The 24,553-nt window shown below is 38.5% G+C and overlaps 1 protein-coding gene across 1 annotated transcript in view; it reads left to right on the forward strand.

Annotated features, from left to right (window-relative positions):
• by (focal adhesion protein tensin) overlaps positions 1-24,553 on the forward strand; it is a 199,533-nt gene that overhangs the window by 111,638 nt on the left and 63,342 nt on the right. The window contains exons 5-9 of the mRNA XM_071594616.1: positions 15,481-15,697; positions 16,924-17,096; positions 18,444-18,634; positions 19,147-19,302; positions 20,396-20,955. Of these exons, the coding sequence (XP_071450717.1) occupies positions 15,481-15,697; positions 16,924-17,096; positions 18,444-18,634; positions 19,147-19,302; positions 20,396-20,955 (1,297 nt within the window). The remainder of the gene's footprint in view (positions 1-15,480; positions 15,698-16,923; positions 17,097-18,443; positions 18,635-19,146; positions 19,303-20,395; positions 20,956-24,553) is intronic.

Genomic DNA, 24,553 nt, shown 5'->3' on the forward strand with positions numbered 1-24,553 from the left:
TCAATTTCTTCGAAAACGAGGGAAAAAAGGTCGTCATTTTTTAACAAGTCCGTCATAATCTGATATGCCATTTGGTAATTGTTAATTAGAAGGATGTTGTTTTTATTTCTGAGTGCAGTTGAAGCTTGGGCATCTTAGGCAATCGCGTGTACAGGCGAGCGCAAAAACCTAAACTAATAAAATAGTTAAACCGGCTCGAGTGGCAGGTCCGGAAGGAAAAATATGTTTGAAGTTTGGTGAGGCTTCATTCATCCTATTATACAGGGAACTTTGTGCTTACCAGTTAAAAATATTAATTAAATAATATTTTCCAAGGTTCTACATTCTGTCTTCAGGGAAGCGTATTGGATAACATTTCGATTGATCGACTGCCACGATCGGCAGCTTTCCAGGAAAACGTCTAGAAACTCAGGAAAAAATATAGCATTTTCATGGATAAATCTGATAAAAGTTCAACGTTGGAATCCAGAAAAGGAAAGGTACCTCTTAGCATAGCGATTAATATCTCAAACATCGACTAATATCGTCCATATCGTGACTATATCATCTTAACGTACTTGTATGTCGTCTAATTGAAAGTAATATCCATTTAATAATTTCGGCAAAATCACCCATATCGTCTTATTTCTTATCGTAAATCATCGACTTGCGATGTATCGATCCTAAACGATATCCATAAAGACATGGTAAATGTGAATAAAAATCGAAAAGGTGCCGATCTATCGTCATTTCGTAGTTTCACCTGAGACGAGTTTTTCATCCGCATTCAACCTGGCTCCACCTATAGCGCGGCAGTTATCTCACACGGCGATGCCGAAGTCTGCTCCTGATTGGCGGACCCTATGACTCCGTTTCGCCCGTCGCAGATATCATCATCATCCCGCAAGCGTGTTTTAGGAAGCGATCGCGTGTTAGAACAGAATCTTATCTCGCGCGGCTGAAGCTCTGGCCAATTTCCATTTCCTGCGTCGCCTGGCTATGACCGCACTTACTGATATAGATATCAATAACGCGCCCACATGCCCCCACAATAGCTAACCTCGGGAAGCATCGATGCGTCAAGGGCATATCGGTGAGACCTCTTCGCTTACTTTTCCGCTCACCACAAAACCTACGCTTCGGCACACTGGTCAGCGGGAACCAGGCCTACCGTTTTGGAAACGGTCATCGTTCGTTTTAGAGATTCTGATGCACGAATGACGTATGGCACTGGGAAATACGATACGTTTCGTACAGAATGTGAAGTGTAGGTATTTATATTTCTTAAGCCAGATAACTAGACTATGGGAGAATATGTAAATAGGTGAAGTATGGCAGTAGGGAAAACATGAAATTAATTGGGCAAATTCGAGTTGTTGCCTAGGAGAGACATTGGTGGCGATAGGCGAGCACACCTTGCTATCCCAGCGGCGGCTTACCGTTTTTTCATGTTTCGACGATATTCCCTCCCCCCTCCCCACTATGTGGTCCCCTTCCCCCCCGAATCTGCTCTCATCCGCCCTCCGGGTGTCTCGTGGGCCCCTTGCGGTACATCCCTCCCTCCCGTAGGGCCGCTCCCACGCCTCAACGACCACGTGACACCGATCGCTCGGGCGCGTCCCTCACTCGGCGGTGCGTCGCTGCCACCGTGGTGTGTTGTCTGCGGTCTGGGGACCAACCGATGCGCGTAATATCCCACGCCCGCGGCGTTCAGCTGGGAAGAGAAATTTCAGGCGAATAAAAAAATAAAAAAAAAAGAAACTCAACCTTCACCGGGAGACCCACCGCGGCCCGCCTTCTTCCATGAATGAAACGATTCACGGACCGTGCTTTGGTAGTTCTCACGTCCATTCTGTTCGCCAGTTGTTAGATCTCGATAGCGACGCTTGGAACGGCTCTCTGTAACCTTATTATTTAGCGCTCCTCTTGAGGAAAAATCGGGCCCCAAAAATCTTCTTGGGACTACCGTTACATACAACTCAATGGTTTTTCCCTGGGCAATTCGAAGGTAATATCGCCGTGAGTCAGATATCGTTTCATGTTCTCCCAACGTGTCGTTTTTAGTATAATCCAATTAAATTTACCTCGAAATAATATACAACTTGGGCGGTAATGCCCCAAGAGCGTGAGTTGTGTCTAAAGTTATTGCGATTGACTTGTGATAGAGCGGAAGCTAATATCATCGAGAATCGAATAAATAAGACCGCTATCTTGTACATGTTCAACAAAAAAACTGTTTGGCTTGAATCAAATTAGTTTTCTTTGATAAAAAATCAATTCGAGTTACTTTAATTCGGTTGTTATGAAACCATTTGTATGTACGAGGGTCATCCGGAAAGTAGTACCCGTTCGTGCCGCATGAAGTGCTGACGACGCGAGTAGCCGCTGGACGAGGTCAGATAGCTTCAGTGGCTTGTCTGCCTTCTCTGAGCCAAGTTGCGTGACGCTAGCATTGCCTGTGTTGTTTCTGTGATTGTTTACAATGTTTAAAAAAATTGAGAACGCCGCCAGTTGTGAAGTGAGGGCAGTGATTAAATTCCTCAATGCAAGAAACGTTCGCCCATGTGATATTCATCGCCAATTAAAGGAGGTGTATGGAGACAATGTAATGGACGAGTCGTCTGTTCGGCGGTGGTGTCGCAACTTCAACATGGGGAGGGGGAACACACACGACGATGAGCGTTCGGAGAGACCGTCTGTCATTACAGACCAACTGGTGAGCTCAGTTGACGAATTCGTGAGGAACGATCGGCGCGTCACAATTGATGACATCTGTGAGCATTTTCCCAATGTTTCTCGAACAATTGTTCATGAAATTGTTAAACACCATCTGCATTATGCAAAAATTTGTGCAAGATGGGTCCCTCGCGTATCTCAATGAGCTGGCGGCGAAGGACTATGCAGCAGGAATACAGAAACTTGTCACACGTTATGACAAATGCCTTAATTTGCTTGGAGATTATGTTGAGAAGTAGTTTAAAGTATCCTCTTTCAAATAAAATTTTTTATGTTTGTTAATATTTACTTTTGTGTCTTTATTTCACGAACGGGTACTACTTTCCGGATGACCCTCGTAATTCCGAATGTATGCGCCAAGTTCAAACGATGGAAGTTACGGCGAATCCCTCATATTCATTTCTCTCTTAAATTTGCGAAAATATCGCTCAGTAACCTAACTTCCAACTTTTTCTGCCCACTGCCTTAAATGTCGAAACCAATAATGTGATCCAGGGATTTTCCAAACTTTCATTACGTAACTGTAATGGCTTGTTGAAAAGAGTATATTGTCGGACAAAAATAAGTGAAACGCAATAGCAGGTTCACCGATTTCCTAATTCATTACCAATACAGGGTCCCAGTGTAATATCTTTTTCGGAATAGTTTTAGAGAAACTGCAGTAAACTAAATTGTGGTGATATCACTGAGCAGCCTTGATCGTCAGAGTTTCTACGCACAAAATAAAAGGTGATGATTGATCGTCAGCATTCATAAATCATAGGAACAGTTTAACGCATGCGATTTTCTTATCTGCTAATATGTTCAACCCCTTGTATTTCTTTGCTTTCACATTTGTCACCCCTTATTTCATGGATCTCATTCGGTTCATTACCTCTAGAACCGATAACCTTTCATTCCACTATTGTTTTTTAGTTATCTGCCATTCCTCAGAGAGAAAATAAATGAAACAATAAATTAATAGGCGTCAATTGACTTTCCTTCTTATCACAAAAAACACACGTTTATTCCAAGGATCGGAAATCGCTTCTCTCCACTCTCTTGTTTTCTATAGCTATTCCTTTGAAGAAGCGTGATTTATTTGCCTAGCCTCTTCTTTTGTTCTCGAGACTCTGTGCTATATTTTTCCTCAAAGGTGGAGAGAAAAAAAAATCTTCCCTACGACTGCTCCGAGTCCTCTCCTACTTTCCCTCCCACTGAATTCCTCGAGTGTGGGACGACTCTAATAGCATACCCAACTCATCTCAACCTCCTTCATTCGAGATTTCTAGCATATTTGCGAGGAAATTAACTGGTCATTGATTGCAGGTACTAGAAAATGTTACTTCTAATTTTTTTTTTAATTTTAACGAATACGACAGCGTTTCACGCCTTGAACGCATTTTAACCTGACTTGCGGAGTAATGTTTTATCAATAAATTTTCACAGAACACTGTGCGTTTTTTTTCAATCAATTACATTTGCTTATCACCTGCTTTTTTCAATATATATATAAATACATTTCTTTATACATATGGGTCGCGGTAGTCCAGTGGGTAGAGCGTTGGACTGCTGACCGGAGGGTCCCGGGTTCGATTCCCGGGCAAGGCACTCTGGGCACGTGCAGCTCCACCCAAGCTGAAGTGATTTTTCGGGTACCAGGTCTTCCTGGGGAACCATAACCGGCACAGGGAAAGGAACTGGCCCCCTTACCCTGATTTGTGAATTTTCACACGCCGTATAGGGCTTAGTACTGGGTGATCTCTACCATCACCTACTAAACCGACCTTCGGCTTGATTACTGTGTTTATGGTTTATATATATATATAATATAATAATTAACTAATTAATATTAGTTAATTAGTATATTAATAATTAATAAATTAATATACTAAAAAACTAATAATATATATATACTAAACCGACCTTCGGCTTGATTACTGTGTTTATGGTTTATATATATATATATATATATATATATATATATATATATATATAATATATATATATATAAACCATAAACACAGTAATCAACCCGAAGGTCGGTTTAGTAGGTGATGGTAGAGATCAGTAGAGAGAGAGAGTATATATATTGAGTAAGGATGTTAAGAAAATACTCGTAAAAAGTTTGATATGGAGCGTAGCTATGTACGGAGCGGGAACGTGGTCATTGAAGCAGGAGGATAGACGTAGACTGGTGGCTTTTGAAATGTGGGTGTGGAGAAAGATGGAGAAGGTGAAATGGACTGAGAAGAAAACAAACGAGGAAGTACTTGGTATGGTGGGCGAAGAGAGGGGTTTGTTGAGAGCAGTCCTATGGAGGCAGGAAAAGTGGCTCAAGGGGGTATTGGCAGCGGGGTGTTGAAGACTGTAATTGAGGGGCAAATGTTAGGCAAACGAGGAAAGGGAAGGAATAGGATAGGGATGTTGGACGGGATGGAGGGAGGAGGAAAGTACTCAGAGCTGGAGAGGGACCTGCTGTAAAGTAGGATGTTGTGTTTTGCTAGGGGTCACAAATTATTTAATTAGTAATTATGTCCATCCAAAAACCTACCTTAACCGGTAGATTACCTAGTAATAATAATATATATATATATACACATATACATATATTCGGAGGAAGAAGTCATGGGAGGGCTAGGGGCTGGAGTGAAAGTATATGCGTGGGGAACTCGTCAAATAACTTAGATCAGGCCTTATTTGGCCAGTCAGCTAAAAAGTTACAATCAATACTTAGTGTGTTGCACAATCAGTGTGTTCGGTTATGGGATGAGAATAAATTATAGTAAAACGGAAATAATGAGTTTGTTAAGAAATGAGCAGGTTAAGGATCAATGTTTATGTATAAATGTAAGATAAACAGTGAAAACAACGTAAAGGGGATATGACTTCAAAGAGAACAGTCTACTTATTGAGGAAGCGTTTTAGAAGAAAGTGGGCATAGTAGTAAGGGCATTAAAAGATTAATTGCGTTAGCTAAAGAAACCTTAACAGAGAGGCTGGACTAGAAGACAGCCCCCTTTAGATGTGAAAAAAAATCGAGTGAAAACTTTAAATGTGGAGCTTATTTTTTTATAACTCGGGAGATGGTCGTTGAGGCAACAGGATAATCGTGAATTGGAGGATTTTATGATGTGGAAAAGTGAATCTCATTTGTGATTAATTTTCGTTGTCATCTGATTCATAATTGTTAATTGCAATGAAAACGCGCATAATTACAGAGAAGACAATTTGTGTTCAGAAGAGTTTATGTCTTCATTCGTCTTAAATGTTGACCTTCAACTTAATTTTTTTGATTCGATTCGGTCCTGATCGCACTAATTTCTTTCAAAGGCGTTTCTCCAAACCGTGTTCAATGTATTTTATGTATTAGGAATATCTTTTTCTCTCATTTTTCTTCAAGAAAATGGTTTTCAATATCCATTGTGGAGAGTACCAACATTTTGAAGCTATCGATTTCATAAAAGATGAAGTATACAGGTTCTGTAGTTTTAGGCCGGTTCAAAATGCCGTAAGGATTTTCAAATTGTCCGAAATATTTGAACATCAAACGGAGCGTGAAAAAATATTTTTCATATCCACAAATAATAAAATAAATTTCATCATTTTGATGTTAATCAAGTGAGTAAAAACCATCATCGTCGGCAAATTGAAGTAACTTCGTAAACAATTATGCCACACGGTATTCGCTCATTAGGGACTGTTTTTTAAGCTAACTGGCGATCATTCGTACAGCTGACGAGTATTTTACGCTCAATTTTTGATTTTTCTTAGGGAAGGAATTGGAGTTAGCTGCTCTCGAGTTATCGATTCCATATCGTTTAGGCGCGTGGTTAGAGAAACTTATCGGCAAACCGCAATACGTGACCGGGAGTGACTAAGGCGTCGTGAGAAGTGGAGACTCTTCCCTCTCCCTCCCTCCCTCTTCCCCACACCCACCCGGCGACGAATTGGCTTTCGTCCCACGCCCTGTGGGTTATATCATACCTTTTTTAAAGCTCCTTGGGTCTTTGAAGAAAGGATTCGGGATTGAGGTGAAATTTTGCTGCTGACGAATTTCCTGACAGTTGTTAGTAAGATAAAGAGGTTTTCTTCACACAGCGTATGAATTCTCCTAATGCGTCACTTTATCCAACGGTACTGAGATCGTGAATAATACCGTCAACGCTTAAGAAATTTCCTAGTAGATTCTTCAGTTCTATGCATTTCAGAGAAACTTACACGATTTGACCTCCGCAGTAGAAGCAATCTTTGATACGTCACGCCCCTTATCAATTGGCATAATAAACGATTAGATAACTGGATTCTTGTGACAACATGTCGTATACATTTCATCAACTTTTTTCTAAAAATAATTATCGAATTTCATGGAATTTCGGAAGTCGACTCTGAATTTGTATCTTAAAAACAATCGAGTATCAACTCAAATGCGGCGAGGAGAAAATTTATGAACTAGGAACTCCGTGCGTTCACTTTAGGGTTACTTACTGTGAGCATTTAACAAATTCCAATTTGAATTTCGAGGATACTCCGTTGTCTTTCATTCCTAGGGTTGGTAGACTGTTAACGATATTTACTTTAGTATAGTATAACCGTCATTTATATCCTTCCATTTAAACACCTGCAAAGCCAATATAGTATGTGGCCGACATAAAATGGATGGCATTGGGGGAAAACGTATTTTACCCTGCTAAAGATGGAGTTGAGTATGTGAAGCATCCTATAACTTCTGCATTATTATAGTTTCACTAAATTTTCGTGCCATAAAGTTTATTTTTACTGGGGTTTATCGTACTTTCTTGAACTGGTAAGGAACTCGGTTTCTCCCTTATTAGGAACTCGTAGAATTATATATCTAGAAGGTAATATTTTCCGTTTCCCATATTAGATGGTGCGATAAATCTGCAGGAAAGCTTATTTGGTGTAATGCACTAGACGTCATAGGAGGAAAACGATTGCAATTTATTTTCGCGCGCTCTGCCCCTGGTGTCATTTTCCTGAACAATGGCCGAGATGCATGACGGTGGAATCCAAATGTGGCCTCGTTTGGGTCACGAGGTGGCTCGAAGAGAACCAATCCCTCCTCCCCCTTTTGAGGACATTATCCCCTCCCGACCAAAGCAATGCCTCCTTACGACTTGACGCCACCCCCACCCCACCCCACCCAATTTCATCCCTGATTCCGTGAGTCATCCACGCATTTGAGCGCGCCTGAATCTTTCTGGGTCTATGGACGCGTCGTCGCTTAGGCAAAACGGGTTCTTGGGGCTCGAGATGGATTGAGCACTCTTTTGTAATTTCTCTCTCATGCTCCATCTGGGGACTACGTGCGTGCCCGGTGCGCGAGTGGTCGAGCAATTTATATAGAGCGTTCACCATTACGAAATAGAACCGGAGATTTAGCAGACGATAAATCAAGGGAGGGGGCCCGACGAAGGGGAGGGGGAGGAATTTTTTGTTTTTCCTTCGTAAAAGCTGAAACTGTGAATGCGGAGGAAATTAACGTCCCATCGTTCAAGACTTTAGCCCAGGTGACCGCTATCGCCTGGGCTAGATTAGTCTCGCACGGTGACGATTATCACCCCCCCCCCCACCCTCCAATTCCCTGACTGTCCTGATGAATTTCAAAGAGGTCAGTGGTGTGCGTCACCGTCCCTCATGCTTTGCGGTAGACCAATGCAGAAGAAATGTTCAAGCTACTACGCACGTGTAATACGTTATCTCATAAAAATATTATCGTTCAGTGTTAAAATATAAATAAAATATTTCTTAGGTCAACTGCTGGTCTCTTAAATTCGTCCGCGTCACAACCCTGAGAGCTATCGAAGAAAACTTAATTAAAATCAATTTACGCGCATAATAAGATAAACTCAAGTTCACTCAAATATGAAAAGATACGAGTACACGTAATCATGCCAAATATCTAGCCGTAAAATAGTCTATAGACCTAACCTATAATTTTACGTATAATAAGAGAGGGGAAAGGTGGGTTGACTACGGGATTTACCATCCGTACAAATTTGAGAGAAGTTCTGAACTAGTGCCATCTGAAAACCTTCATCCAATGCAATAATTCTAGTTAAATAAAATAAAAACGACAACATCAGTCTTTATAGAACTTTTGTATTGCGGAAATATTTCGACTGAATTTGATAGGATGTTCGACAGAAATTAGCGAGGGTCGCTATTTTAAGAAATAATTGTTTATTTCTCAGACAATAGACAACTATTTAACAGACAACTCGGGTATTTTTATTACAAGCAGTGAGTATTAGTAAATGATATGATTCTTGATCTACACTCCCAATTTGAGGTAGACCAATACAGAACAATTCTAAATCTACCACAGACATTTAGTTGTCTACTACGGACATTATTTCATATAGATCATATCATTTAGTGTTAAAATATAAAGGAGATATTTCTTAAGTCAACTGTTTATCCGAATAATTCATTTGTAAGTACATGATTTGCGATTTTTTCAAATTCTTCGCATTCCAGTCTGTGTGTGTGTGTGTGTGTGACTCGAAAGAGGCTGATGACTATGTACAATGATTATGCGCTGAGGCTGGTGGAGTGCTGCTATCTATTTGGTGTTCGCTGCTTCCACCGAATGAACCAAAGTGTACTACCTTGATCAAAACGTTCCCGGAATAACCACCGTGTGGCGCTCCCATCGTTCCGATTTGAGTTCTGTTTTTTTTGTTAAATTGGTACATCTGTTGTTGATATTCCCTTTAAATCTTAGTGTCATAACTTGACATTTGCAAAAGTTACGTAGCCAAGAGTACATCTATCTCTGTGTGTGTTGGCGATTTTTTACAATTGCAGAAATGGATTTAAATTTGCAACAACGAACTTGTATTAAATTTTGCGTAAAAAACGGATTTAGTGGCGCACGGACGTTGGAAATGTTGGAAAAGTGTTTCGGCAACGATTCTCTAAAAAAAACGGTCGTTTACCAGTGGCACGAGCGGTTCAGAAGTGGTCGTGAGTCAATCGAAGATGATGAACGCAGTGGCAGACCATCGACATCGAAAGTCGGTGAAAAAATTGATAAAGTAAAAGAAATGTTGGTCAATAACCGCAAATTAACCATCAGAGAAATAGCGGAGGACTTGAACATTGCCTATGGATCCGCCCAAGACATTGTGGTTAATGATTTGGGTTTCCGTCGTGTAGCAGCAAAGTTGGTGCCGAAAGACCTCAATTTCATGCAAAAAGGAGACCGTGTTGACGTCGCAAAAGACATGATTTGCGAGGCTGAATCCGATCCCACATTCATCAAAAGGATCATTACTGGAGACGAGACGTGGGTTTATGAGTACGACACGCAATCCAGACATCAGGCAAGTGAATGGCGTTCACCAAATGAGCCGAGACCAAAAAAACCACGTCGTTTTCAGTCAAAAAAGAAGGCAATGCTGACGGTTTTCATGGATTACAACGGTGTAGTGCATCATGAATTTTTGCCAGAAGGCCAGACAGTAAACAAAGAGTATTATTTGGGCGTTATGAGACGTTTGCGTGAAGCAATTCGCCGAAAGAGACCAGAAATGTGGGCAGAAAACTCGTGGATTTTGCACCATGATAACGCACCGTCGCACAGTGCTATCATTATTCGTAATTTTTTGACGAAAAATGCAACAAATACCATCCAACAGCCACCGAATTCACCTGATTTGGCTCCCTGTGACTTCTTTCTGTTCAATCGAGTTAAAAAACCATTACGGGGAACGCGTTTTAGCAGCCGAGAGGAAGTAATGGAAAAATCGCAGGAAGCACTGATGGACATACCGAAAACCGAATATAAAAAATGTTTCGAGGATTGGATCAAGCGCTGGCATAAGTGTGTTGCAGTCGATGGGGATTACTTTGAAGGGGACAATATAGATTTAGATGAATAAACTTGTATTTTTAATTTTCTGAATAAATTCCGGGAAATTTTTGATCAAGGTAGTATGTTCCATTGCACAGATGCATCTTAGAATTCCGCTAATGGAGTCCCATGGCGATAAAGAAGTGTCGGTGTATGCACTTGCCTATTACGGGCGATGAGAGATTGTTCGGTGACTTGCTACACCAAGTGACTCACCACTGTAGAGTTTTGCGTCGTCGGCATTCCACAATATGGCTCTCGAGAATTTATTTCCATGTATTGAAAATGAAATATAGCAGTTGTCATTCTCATGCTGAGACTGCGTTTGAAAATTTCGTTTTCTTCTTCCGTGCAACCAGGGATAAAGCTGATGAATTTTTTTGTGGTAGGGGTCATTTACCCGTAACGCTGCCTAGCTATAAAAATAAACAAAGCATTGTAGCGCGACTACATACCAGTGGACTTCTAATCCACAAGACAGTCATGTTAATTATTACAGTGGCATCACAAGACAGTCACATCTTATACTCAAATGAATTAGTGGAAATATTTTACTTTGCTACTTTGGAGATACGAATGTGGCACGGTAATTTGCTTTTGAGTAATCAAGTGTAATTTCTTTTTCAAAGTAATTCGTAGAAATTATTGAACATCGCAAATTTGTCTCGTTACCTTGTATATGTATCAAACATATCTCGTGATTAATGACAGACAAGTGATGCTTTATTTATTACTTAAGAATTTAGTGTAAATATGGAATTTATTTGCTGAAAGTTTAAATAAAAATTGGCGGGGTGAACAATTGTCACTTAAAATCTGATAGAACGATTCTAATAATTGACTGAACATCCAAAGCTCTTGGATTACATTGTAACTCATTATAAATCATTGATTTAATCCTAGTATTAAGTAGGCTTTATTCTCACTTTCAAACCTGTTTCAAACTTTGGGTTGATTACTGTGGTTATTCATGCTCATACATATGTACTTGTGTACCATAAAATACAATTTTAAATGAGTAAGTACTCGTTTGTTACTGTTTTGAGAGCATCTTTGGGAGGACCTAAGGAAAAAATGCAAAAAATAAACACATTGGGTAACTAAAAAAAATAATTGTGCTTCGACGCATAAAAGGTGTAACAAAATTGATCTGGATCTGGTTTATGTTTGATGCGAGATCTCTATTTGATTTTCTCTGTAAACTCCCATATCATTTACGTTTTACTATTCCATTTATCAATTGCTTCCATCATATTACCTAGGCAGAAGACCAAAGGAGTTGTCCAGTGAAATAGAATTTTTATATCCTTCATATCTAATATTTCATCGGCTTGAAAGTCGCGATGAGCGCAATGAGTGCAAAACTCAATATTTTCGAAGAATAATTACTCTTACTTATGAAGAATAAAAATGAACGCATGTGTATTCCATGATGATTTTGAGATGCAGTTAAACGCTCTCGCGAACGGCGTCCTGACACTGCAGCAAGATTATATGCTTTACAGGCTGTTGTGAATAGGTAAATGTTACAGTATGAAATATAGTGGAACTAAATTCCCATCCATTGGTTCGAAACATTTTTCCACGTTGCAGACTTTTGAATTCGTTACATCTGCGGGTTGAGGACTTCAGACGTCGTTACTATCCCTTCAGTCCGCGGATGGCATTCACTCGGAACTGGTGGGTACGCGTAATAGGAATGCCATCAATGCACTGGTGCAAACGAGTCACTATTTCATCTCGAAAACATCCTTTCGGATAGTGTTTGGACGGGATCCGTCTTCTAAGTACTGGAAAGGGTAAACACTGTCTGGAGGGCTGATCAGCCTGCAAGGAAGTGCGTGCCAGAAGATCAGCAAACGGTTTGGAGAAGCCGTTCGGGGTTCTCAGCAGTTTCCGGCTCGAGTTGTACCATTCCGAACTGATTAGAATCGATATTATTCTTACCCTGTTTAAACCATTTCACTAAACCTAATCGCTAAAATGTCTCACCATTTTTCATTGAAAGTGTGAGGGATTGTGATTTTTTTATAAATCCATAACCTGGAATTAAACACGCATGAAATTTAACTAATCTAATGTTCTATATGGTGAATAACGCATGCCGGTACATCTACAGTAATGTAAATGCTTGACCAAGTGAAATGCCAAGTGATAGATTTTTGTATCCATAATGTATTTTGAGTCTGTTAGTGGTAAATCAATTTAATGGTGCAGAGCATATCCATGCAGCCCCATAGTCTGTCATCAACTCTCCTTTTTATGCTGTTTTTTTCAAGTGGGCAATTGAAATCATTATCTTACTTTTAATCTTCTTTTTGATGTAAAATAATGAGAACAATTAATGAATTGAGATAACAATTACTTCCATGATGATTCAACGATGAGCTTTCGAGAACAATCTTGCTTTGCCATGATTGAGTCATTAGAATTCTAATTTAGTCCTTGAATTTTCCATTTGCTAATATTGTTATGAAAATTCAAGAAAAATAGTTTATCTAGTTAATGTAATCTTTCGACTCGTTCAAATAACATCTACTTCTATTAATTGATGTGTAACTTAGTTTCCAAAGGAGTCTAATCTAAATTACTTGAATGTCAGCTAGTTTCTTGTGATATTCTTTTGCGTACATTGTACTGTCTTATTTCATGATTCAATTGGAATAGATGTGTGGATATTACTTATCGGTTGGATTCCTAGGAGTGCCAAATACTAAAACTCGTGGGAAATACGTACGATAAATGTCGTGGCTGACTTGCAAATTTCGCTTCAATTACTTGATGTATGTTTTGTCCTAATAGGTTGATGACAAATTCGTGTTTCGAAATTCAGCGTTTGGCTCATCAGATATTCGTGAAAAGAATAAATATATGTATGTAAGCTTTTTCCAACTGCCTGTGGACATCAGTGGCGCCGGTGTCGCGCAGCGGGTCACCTACCCTTGAGGATAGTGTATTTTTTTTAAGTCGGGTGTTTTAAGAAATCGAGCAAGCCACTTGAAAGAAAAGAGCAGGGTGCGATGGATTTAATCAGTGAGGCTGGGGATAGAGTAAGAACTAATTCTTGTGGCTTCTTATGAATTTCTGTCTTCCGCTGACAAAACGCAGCGCACACATTGCCTACATCTACATAATATCCCGCAAGCCGCCGCAAGGGCATGTGGCGGGGGGTGTTAGGCCACCAACCGTAAAAAGGAACAATACCACATGCAAAATAACAACATGGAAAATTACACCCACAGCAGCGCACACACGCATGCCTACGGAGGTATTGCCAATATTGATTACAGTAGTCATTAAATTGTTTTGCAAGTAGGTAAACTTTTAATTAATAGTTTAAAAAAAGCATTAAAAATTTCTATCCAGTAGCTTGTTGGCCTTATAATTATTATTTTGCTGAAGTCATTAATTTAAGGCATATTTTTTGTTTCACTTATTATTCTTAAATGAAATTTTATCTTAATCTTCTTATTTTATTTCTTAATAAATTGAGTATGATGACATAATTTTATAGAAATGGATCACAAATGAATTAATATGTGCTTAAAATTACAGTTATCATGAAAATATTGCAGGATAGAGTGGAATTCAATTTTATTTTACACAAAACTGCTTCCCCTTAAACGATATTCAATTAATGGTCTGGCGAAAAAAAACTGCGAACTGTAAGTCCTAGAGAACCTGTGTATGATAAAAAGGTTGCAGTCAGAATTTTATCTGCAATTTAAAATTAAATGCTTTCTCAATTGATGACATTTCAACCGTGTGAGTTAATGAAATAATATTTCAATTGAATTCAATGATTTTCGGTGGCTCTGTTTAAATCAATCATGTACTATTAATCTAAACGTTTTATTGTCACTTAACTACTATCCCAGATTAATATTTTTCGAGTTATCACGTTCACAATTTCAAATCACATGCATAATAAGATAGAAATTATCAATTATTTAGAGACAATCACGTTCTAACGAACATAATTCTTTTGATAAAATCTGAAAATATCGTTAAGGAAGCTTAAAACATGTAATACACTATAATATACGTGTACATATCTGAAGAATGTTAAAATGCCACAAATTTACTAAGGTGTTAATTTCCCCGCTCCTCATCTCGGAAGGGCATATTAATATGTCCATTGAAATGATATTGAGAAATATGTCTTAATTAATACGTCGTTTCCGGTTAGTAGGACTAAAAATGCGCACAAAAGAAGTTTTTAAAGTAGACACATTAATTTTAGTCACCTGATGACTTCACCTTTTTCTCACGTAATTTGTGACTACGTCCGTCGTTTTTAGTAAGGGTAAATGAATTATTGCACCTCTTGACTCTCGCAATGCATGCTTTCTCACTACCTATCTTTCTCATTCAACCTTTGGCGAGGAGAAATGGCTGTTTGCCAGAGGAGGAGTAGAAAAATTTGCCATTTAACGCTTGCACTGCGCATTGCGTTTTTTTTATAAACTGTCATTCGCTCTTAATAAGACGTCGAGCAAACGGTTGTGTACTTGTATATGTATGTGCCATCAACTCTCGGAAAAATGCAGGGAGATCAAAGTCTTCTATAAAGCTTGACTCTTCCCTTTCCCCAATCGGTGCCGTCATCCCCGAATGCGATCATATGCCGTGCCTCTCTTACCTCATCCCTTTTTTTCCTCCTTGACGCTCCCCCGGACATTCTTCTCAAGACGGGAAAGGCTTCCTCTCCGCATGCAGTCAGTGACTCGACGTGCAACGGTTCGTCCGTTTCTGGGAGTTCCCCGCCGATTATTTTCGGCGCTCCAGGTCGTAAATTTTTCGAATTGCGTCGGGACTTCCAGCGCTCATTGTCTCTCCCCTTTGGTGTGGGAGCGCGTGATTTCCTCGTCCGCCTTGATTTCATATGGGATTGACCTTTCCAACAGGGGAGTTCTCCGGTGGCCAACAGCGTGGGTCCCCTGGACTCCAGGACGATGCCGGCGAGGGGGTGGCAGGACTGCGACTCCCTGCGGCCGGAGTCGCTGTCGGGACCGAGGGAGGATCGGTTGCTGGAGGGGAGGGCGAAGAGCGAATCGCCTTCTTCGTCCGGGGGCCGATGTGTACATAAGGAGGAGCCAGTCAGACAGATCGTGGAGGAGAAACGTGAGTTTTTGTTCATCGCGTTCTGCTGGATTGCATTTTGAATTGAATGCTTAATTCGTAACCTTGATTAGGTGTGGCTACGCTATGGCTGCACCTTCTGGAAGTGTGTGTGTGTGGGCTACGTTTCCCCAGTGATCGCCACATCCTCCTTCCCACCACAGTTTGTGAACCCTTCCAGCAGCGAATCCGAGCGCCATCATCCACGTATCTTAATCCTTTGACGCGACAAAAGGGTGTGTGTGTGTGTGTTATAAGGCTCGTCGTAGCTTCAGGAAATCATCGGTTAAATTTAGAACAAAAATTAATTTCGTTGATGGCAAGGAAAGAGTATGATATTTTTTATCATTGATGAAGGGTGATGAAATGAAAAAAACTCACACCGAGTTTACAAGTCAAGTATTTTGTAAGCCATGTGCCAGCATTGTGTAAGTTATCGTATTTCATCGAGTTAATAAAAGCAATCGGAAAAAAATAAGGCTAAAACTCTCGTTGCTCCGTATTTTATGTTATATTTCTTCCACTCCAGCTTGCTGATGTAATATTAGCTAATAGTAATACTCGCAATTCTGCCGTCCAATCTTCATTTTTGTGTAGTTCTTTGGCAGATTAGTGTTACTTTCTTTTCTATAAATGATGCACACAAATTTGAACAATTGGGATAACCCAGTGAATAATTTCTTTTCCAAAAAAAAGCGGAGGATAATTTATTATCAGAAAGAGGAATGTTTTCCAATTCTGTTCAAAATGTTTTTGGCACATAGTGTATTGATTTTGGTCGTTACATTTTCCAGTCTTTCCTAGCTGAATTTAGTTCACAAACTCAATTGAAGAATGTTGTCTTTCCATGATTTTTGCAAACCTTCAGTCCCACGAGGCTGAACACATCCAGTAAAATATAATTAGCAACTTCCTGGTCATTTGGAATTCAATCAGAATTATGATTTTAAATCATGGCCTTAGAATAGGCATATACTTGGGAATAATAAGCCAACCTAGGTTCCCTACAAATTACCATAAAATTAAAAAATTGATGTGAAAATAGCAAATGTTATAAATTATTATTGCTCAGATCATACAAAGAGGTAGCCGTATTGATTCAACCTACAAAATAGCAAAGAAATTATTTGCAGTCCTTTTGGCAAATTTCTAAAATAAAATTTATATGCTACTATTTTTCCACTTGAAATGATTGCTAATAGTCAATGTTTTCCATTTTATTTCATTAGAAGATGTCTCAATGGAGCTCACATATGTCACAGAACGCATCATTGCTTTGTGGTTCCCTCTTTCCAAGGGCAGGCAAAGTAGTGATACCAAAAAGTCAATGGATGAAACTCGGGAAAAGCTGATGGCAGAGGCTGGTAGCATGTTGCGAACTAAACATGCTGACACATGTATGGTGAGCCATTATACTTTTACTTACATTGGGTTCACATTTATGATTGATATATGCCTAATATTTGTTTTCATGTTCCTGTAATGAAACACCATCAACTTAGAGGTGCGTTATAATAAGCCTTTAGTAATTGGTATTTTATAAAGGGATATTATGCTTCATACCAGTGAGAAAAAGAAATCCCTTTATAAAGTGGGAATATGCCTGTGAATACTATACTCAATTATACAGTTTGGTGTTTATTAAAATCTTTATTTCATATGCTTAAAAATGTCATTCTTTTGTAGCTTTATTTCAAGGAATATTTCAATAGTTGATGTAGTAAGTTAAGCCTTTTTAAGTGGGTTACAACAAGTATGTGCATACATTCTTCATTATATCCTGTCTAACTTATATAAGTTCACTTGAAAAAATGAACGCTTTACGATCTGTTGCACGACTGGTGGAGTACTGTTTAAATGAAAGAGGCAAAGAGCTTAGGTCATTTCAACCATTTTATTTGTACATAGAAGGGAAATTTTGAGTTGAAAGAATCTTATGAAAAAGGTGGAGAGCAACCCACTAGAGTTGTTATCCTAAGTTAAATGAAATATATGTAGTACTCTTCTGGTACCTAGGTCTCAAGTAAACCTCAGGTTAACCCAGAAAAAAATTCTTCTTTTGAGATTTAACACCTGACCGCTGACAGTGTAAGCTGGTCAGCCAACCTAATCCCCACCATGATGTAAATTTTGTAAAAATGCTCATATTTTTTTTATTTATCCTCATTAAGTTGGGTATACTGATAGGCTATTATCCTTTAAGAGATTTGTTAAAACTAATAATTTTCAAGGTGAATGATTTTTACACTCTGAAATTGTGGCATTGAAATGCATTTTAGCAGATGACTTTGTTAAAAGTTACCATTGCAGAATCTCCCGCAGTTTCTTCGGAATTAATTAAAAGTAATATTATTTCCACTGATATTGTTCTTTCATGTTGCTAATATTCCCAGGGTCATTTCCATCCATCATTCTCATTACATATAAAAGTTATTTCAAATGCAATAATTGATTTTGAAGTAATATTGTATCATGTTTCTAAACATTAAAAAAAATATAGCCCTGAGTGAAATAGCTCTCAGGTGAGATGTGTTCAATTGGTAGAATTTCACTATGCATAAAAGCATCACTAGGAAAACTTTCATTTTTCCTAGAATATAAAATTCATTATTAGATAAACTCAACTTCATAAGCTTGTTTATGGATATGCCTTTCTAGCATATGGACCAAATGTAGATAGAATTGTCGAACTTAAAACCATGTAGTCTTGTTAAGATTTTGATCTGTTATATTCTTCTTATATTTCCAGATTTTTGACCTGTCCATCCCAAGTGAAGATGAACTGGATTGCTGTTCTGGTTCCTTTGGAGTTATTTCCCAGGCACTAGGTTGGCCAGGAACAAGTTTAGCACCGCCGTTAGAGAGGCTTTGTTCTGCGTGCAAGCACATAGAATCTTGGCTCTCCTCTAATCCACAAAATGTTGCCGTTTTATACTCAAGGTCAAATATCATATTCACTTGTAAAATTTTACGTATTTATTTTAGTGTATAGACCTTCATGGAAAATAACAATTATATATCCAGGACGCTAGAAGTATGGCAGTAATATTTGAGATTGTTTATTCATGTTAAGTGGTCACTTGCTTGCATTGCATTTTGAGAGCAGGTTCTAAAGCATTTAGCACTATCCATACTACTTTTATGTCATTGATGCTTTTGAACTCCTCTACCATGAGAACTCAACAAAGAAACTGTATAAATTTCTCTTAGTTTAATCTAATTGTGTTGGGTTGAGGTAGTGCTTAATATTCATCAAGAAAAATCAAAATTTTTGGCTTTTTGTACTTTTATAATTCCAACTGTCCATCCCTTGTATAGGAAAATGTAAAAATGCCAAAGAAAGAGAGTATTAAGGTGATTGTATGTATATTATGTTGATACTTACATGAAATTTCTTACATTGAATGAATTTCAGCAAAAAATTTAGTTTGAATGACTGTTTCAAATTTCAGTGAGCCCTGCTGTGAAGAACGAATAGGTGTTATCATATTTGCCTATCTTACGTACTCGAGTATATGTGGAAGTGAAGAGCAGGCACTTGATCGATTTGCTATGCGTCGATTCTTCCAAGACAAGTTAGGTGGATTGAAGAGCCCATCTAACAATAGGTGGGTGTAAATTTAAATAAATACCCAAGTAATAACAAAGATAATTTTTACTAGAAATCAGTGCTGAAAAATTAATCAACTCAAGTTTTAAAGCTCATCAATAAGTTTGATTTTCCAAATGAAAAACATTCATCATTTATAGTTGCATAAATAATCTATTTTGATGAAAGGAAAATGACAATTTTAGTGAAATGAAAATCTTAGACTTGACTCTTTTCTGTCAATTAACCTAACAAAACATGAAAACAGTTTTATCAATGCTTAGTAAAGTAGCCAAGTTTTCCTTTTTCATTATTTAGTGCATAAAAAACACCACACCAATCAAGTAAAAGGTTGGTTTGATATATTTGGAGCACCTAATACTAAGTCCAATGGCTTGTGACATTCATATGTCAGGTTAAGGGGCCAGTTTCTTTATTTGTGCCACAATGAGTTTCCCAGGGAAACCTAGCATCCAAAAAAATCACTTAGCAAGGGTGAAGCTTAGGATGTCTTAGAGCGGCATCTGGAATTGAACATGGACCCTGCGATCAGTAGTCAACTGAATCATAGACTATCTAGAATAATCATAGACTATCTGGACTAATTTAGACTATCTTACACCATGTTTTTTTCTTACTATTAAACAAAATTTGATATCCTTCAGATTTATTTCTGCAAATAACTAATTTGTAATTTTTATCATAAAATATCCCAAGCTATGTGATTTTTCGGGTACCAAATCTTCCTGGGAAACCATAACCGGCACAGGGAAAGGAACTGGCCCCCCTACCCTGATGTGTGAATTTCACACGCCGTCAGGCTTAGTACTGGGTGAACTCTGCCATCACCTACCAAACCGACCTTCAGGTTGATTACTGTGTTTATGGTTTTTTTATCATAAAATTTATGTTTTCTGTGAATAACAATTTAAGGATGTTTTTAATATTGCTTGGAGTTTTCATGTTGACATGTATACATGTGCACTTCTGAAATAGCTCTACAATTAGTAATTTTTTAATGTACGACAAATTAAAGTTTTTCTTTGTGACCAAATTACATAGTGAGTGGAAAATATTCAACAATAGTACTTTCATTTTTCTTCCCCATACAGATATGTTGGATATTTCTCAGGACTTCTTTCTGGAGACATACGAATGAATGCAGAACCACTATTTCTCACTCATATAGTTATTCAAGGTGCTCCCACATTCAATGGAATCAGAAATGGAGATTCTAAGTGTGTTCATAGTGCTATGTGTGGAATTGACAGAGATCCTGCAGTACTTTCTCAGTGCATTGAGAAACAACCGTCAAACCTTTTCTTCTTCCTCAAAATATACCAGCAAGGTCTCACCCTTGTTTACACATCACCAGTGTACAAGTTGAATGGATCATCGAACCAGCTGACTATTTCCCTGGAAAACATGAACCAAGCATACTTACAAGCATCATCTGTTCCACTTCACCTTAGGGGTGACGTTTTAGTGAAGGGATACTATCTTTGCCAGCATTGTTCCCCTGTGAATAAGTGTCAGTGCAATGGGAGCAGAAGCTCATCATCATCCCTTCACCGTCATGTAGTATTCCAGTGTCAGTTCCATACCTGTGCTGTGGCAAATCATTTGCTGAGGTACTCAAGAAAGGAGCTGGATGAAGTTGGAAATGAGAGAGGTAACTAACAAAATATATGCATACTTATTTATATCTGTTAGATACACCTTTATCTTAAACGCAACATTCCACTAACAGACAATTGACTTAGAGCAGTAATAGGATATTTATAAAGTGATTTTGGGGATAGGAATGGTGTAGTGATTAGTGTACTTTTAGCCTATTCCGAGTTCTATTTTCACCTGTAGTCTTATTCATAGTTGTGTGCTTTGTTGATAGGTCATGAAATATCAAGCAGAAGATGGATAGAAGAAATACAAATGATAGGGCTGTAATAGTAGTTATTATCGCCGGCCCCGGTGGCAGCGGGGTAATGTCCTCGTCTGCCAACCCAGAGGTCACGGCTTAGATTCCTGCCTTGGTGGTTTTTCCTCCACCTAGGGCTTGGGTGTACTTAATTGTCAAATTGTTATATCAATGTTCAAAGTCCGATGTAAAGGTCGAAGTGCTGTTTTCGGATTAATGCAAGACAAATAAATTATGGAAGGTTACCAACATCTAAGATGATCAGCTCCATTAAAAATAACTGGGTAATTTAGTGGAGGTAGGATTTTCAGTAAATCGAGGAAGAATGGTACTAAGGGATCCACAGTTTAGCATGCCATATGACTGGTGCCATACTTTACACTTAAACACTTGCCACATGGCAACCCTTGTAGGGATTGAGAAATTGCTGAAAAAGTCTGCCATCACCTGTATTCAAACCCAGGCCTTCGGATTGGGAAGCCAGTACACCAGTTAGTATTAATCCCATCCCCTGATAGGGCTGTAAATTGGAAAGATATGAGAGATTATTGGAGTGATGGTCATGAAGCAATATACATTGGAGAGGAATTGAACACCTGTGGAGTTGCTGCATCATTTAACAAAAAACTAGAAAGTAGAGAATTAAACATTGAGCAGGTGAGTGAGTGAAAGGACTTCATTAGTAGAGATTAAATCAGAACTAATGAACTTGGCTTGTATTCATGTTTTCATGCTGACAAGTAATCATAGGGAGGGAGTAGTAGATAGAATGATCGATAGAATGATTGATGATAGAAACATTAAGAGAGATTTCTAACTATTTGGTTTCATTGATTTTGTGTGTTAAAAGTTTCTACCAAAAAACATTCAGTAAATATTCTAAAAACACTCAGTGCATACACAGTAAGAAAACATTCAGGGATCTTCTCAGAATATATGAGAAATTATTCCTGGGCAGTACTTCTTTCTCTCACCCCCAAACTCTATGTACTGTGCTAGAATTTGCAATCTGGTTGAAGATGGGGGTATTGGACTGATGTGTATGTATTCAGTCCTGAACACCACCTTGATTAATCTAACTTGGTGAGTATCTGTATTCTTATTCAGTTAATAAAATGGGCCACTGTCAACATTAGGAAATGGATTCCCATGGCCTAAATAAATTTTTAGTAGCTGTAGCAATTACACATCAAACATTAAGTATTCACACATGCAAAATGTACAAAAGTAGTTAAAAGTTTAAAATGACTGATTTTCTCATGTCTATTAGTTTATTCAAATGACAATAGAATGAGCGTTCATCTAGACAAATGGTAACTATATACCATAAGTAGTATTTCACTTGCATAGCAATGAAATTTCAGAGCCAGTTTAAATGAAATAATGGTAAGGGGGTTGTTTGAAAATTTCTCAGAATGGAATGGAAATGAACAACTTACCTCAGTCAATCTTTTTTCTTTGTCAATGTAGTTTCCCTGTACACTAATAAACTTTGGTTCAGGAGATGATCCAATGTCTTGATTACATCTAAATTATATGTTTCCTTCAGGCATGCAAAATACCCATCTAATTCAGCTGTTAGTTCTTTGTTTGAAGAGAATCTTCATCCACAAAGGAAAATGTTGAGCTGGGGGAAGAAATAGAAATCTGATGGAGCCAAATCAGGGAGGTGTGGCTACAATTCGTATCTTAGTTTACGTATTTTTGCCAAGGCAATGACACTTGTGTGTGGGTGTTCATTGACTTAATGAAAGATGACTTTCTTCTTGGCCAAACCTGGCCTTTTTTCATATAACTTTTACTGCAGTTGGTCCAGGAGGTTACCATAGTATTGTCCGGTAATTTTTTTTGAGTAGTGGGAAGATAATTGGCTGACCCCGGTGGCAGCGGGGCAACGTACTCGTCTGCCATTCCAAGGGTCGCGGGTTCGATTCCCGCCTGGGTGAGTTTCCCTCCATCTAGGGCTTGGGTGTTTGTAAATGTGACCATTGTTATCGTTGTTAATAGTTCGATGTAAAGGCCAAAATGTGCTGTTTTCGGACTAATACTGAATAAATAAATAATCAATCAGCAGAATCCCTTTTGCATCCCAGAAAACTGAAGCCATCACCTTTCTGGCTAACCATGTTGCCTTTGTTATCTTTGGTGGTGGTGAACCCACACATTTACACTGCTTTGACTGCTGTTTTGTCTATGAGATATAGTAGTGGACCCAAGTTTCATCTGGGGTTATAAAACCAGTGCAGAAAATCTCTTTTGTTGCTCTTAAAATGGATCAAACATTGCGTGAAAATTTCCATTCTGATGTGTTTGTGATCCTGCATCAAGAGTCCCAGCACCCATCTAACAGATAATTTTCTTGTATCCAATGCCACTATTAAAATGTGATATGCCCATTCAGATGACATCCCTATAACTTCAGCTATTTCTCGCCCTTTCAATCGGCGATCCTTCATTACCATTTAATGCACTTTTGTAATAATTTCTGGGATAGTGGCACATTTTGGCCAACCACTATGGTCTCCTGACCAAACTTAAACTCATTCGTCCTCTTGGAAACAGTTGATTATGAAGGAGTAGAGTCCCCCAGAGTGTTCTGAAAGTTGGCATGAATTATCTTTGCTTTCATACCTTACTTAACAAAGTGTTTAATCACTGCTTGAATCTCAATTTTTTTCATCTTCACAAATGACTACATGGGAACAACAAAAGAGAGGCATCTGAATCGCAGATCTCATCCCAGAGCAATGACGAGTTGCATGTTTACTCATAAAAGATTACCTATTACTACTTGGGAAACTCATTGTGCTAGCGCTGACATCTGGTCGACAGTATGATAAACAATTTTTTTTAGACTTGTTTTCCTATTGTTTAAAAGCAGTCTTGAAACTCACTTAAAATTTATCAGAGCAGTGGCTTCAATGACTTGGGATTATGTTTGAAGCTTGAAATGTTGCAATTTAAGACTTGACTTTGGTTAGATTACAACTACGAAGTGATAATTGTCATTCCATTTCCTTACTGCCCTCCATTTAGCAGCCCTTGTCTGAAGTTTAAAATGCTTACAGGAAAAAATAGAACTTATCATAATTCTGGGAAAGAATGGGGTAAATTAAGCTTTAAGAAATATTAATCGGTCAAAGTAAAACTTTCTGTGTTCTACAATCCAGTTTGATTACACCCTGGACCAAGGCTTATCTCCCAATAAACTATGGGTGTGATTCCCAATGGATGCTATATAATCATGACATGACATTCAGAAGATGATCAAGTTGAGCGTCAAAACTACGACTGAAATTAAATATCTGACGTGGTGATAATCATGAGAAGAATTCATATGGCATGTAGACTG

The sequence above is a fragment of the Hetaerina americana genome, unplaced genomic scaffold (genome assembly GCF_022747635.1).
Source record: "Hetaerina americana unplaced genomic scaffold, ioHetAmer1.1.p SCAF_65, whole genome shotgun sequence".
Taxonomy (NCBI): domain Eukaryota; kingdom Metazoa; phylum Arthropoda; class Insecta; order Odonata; family Calopterygidae; genus Hetaerina; species Hetaerina americana.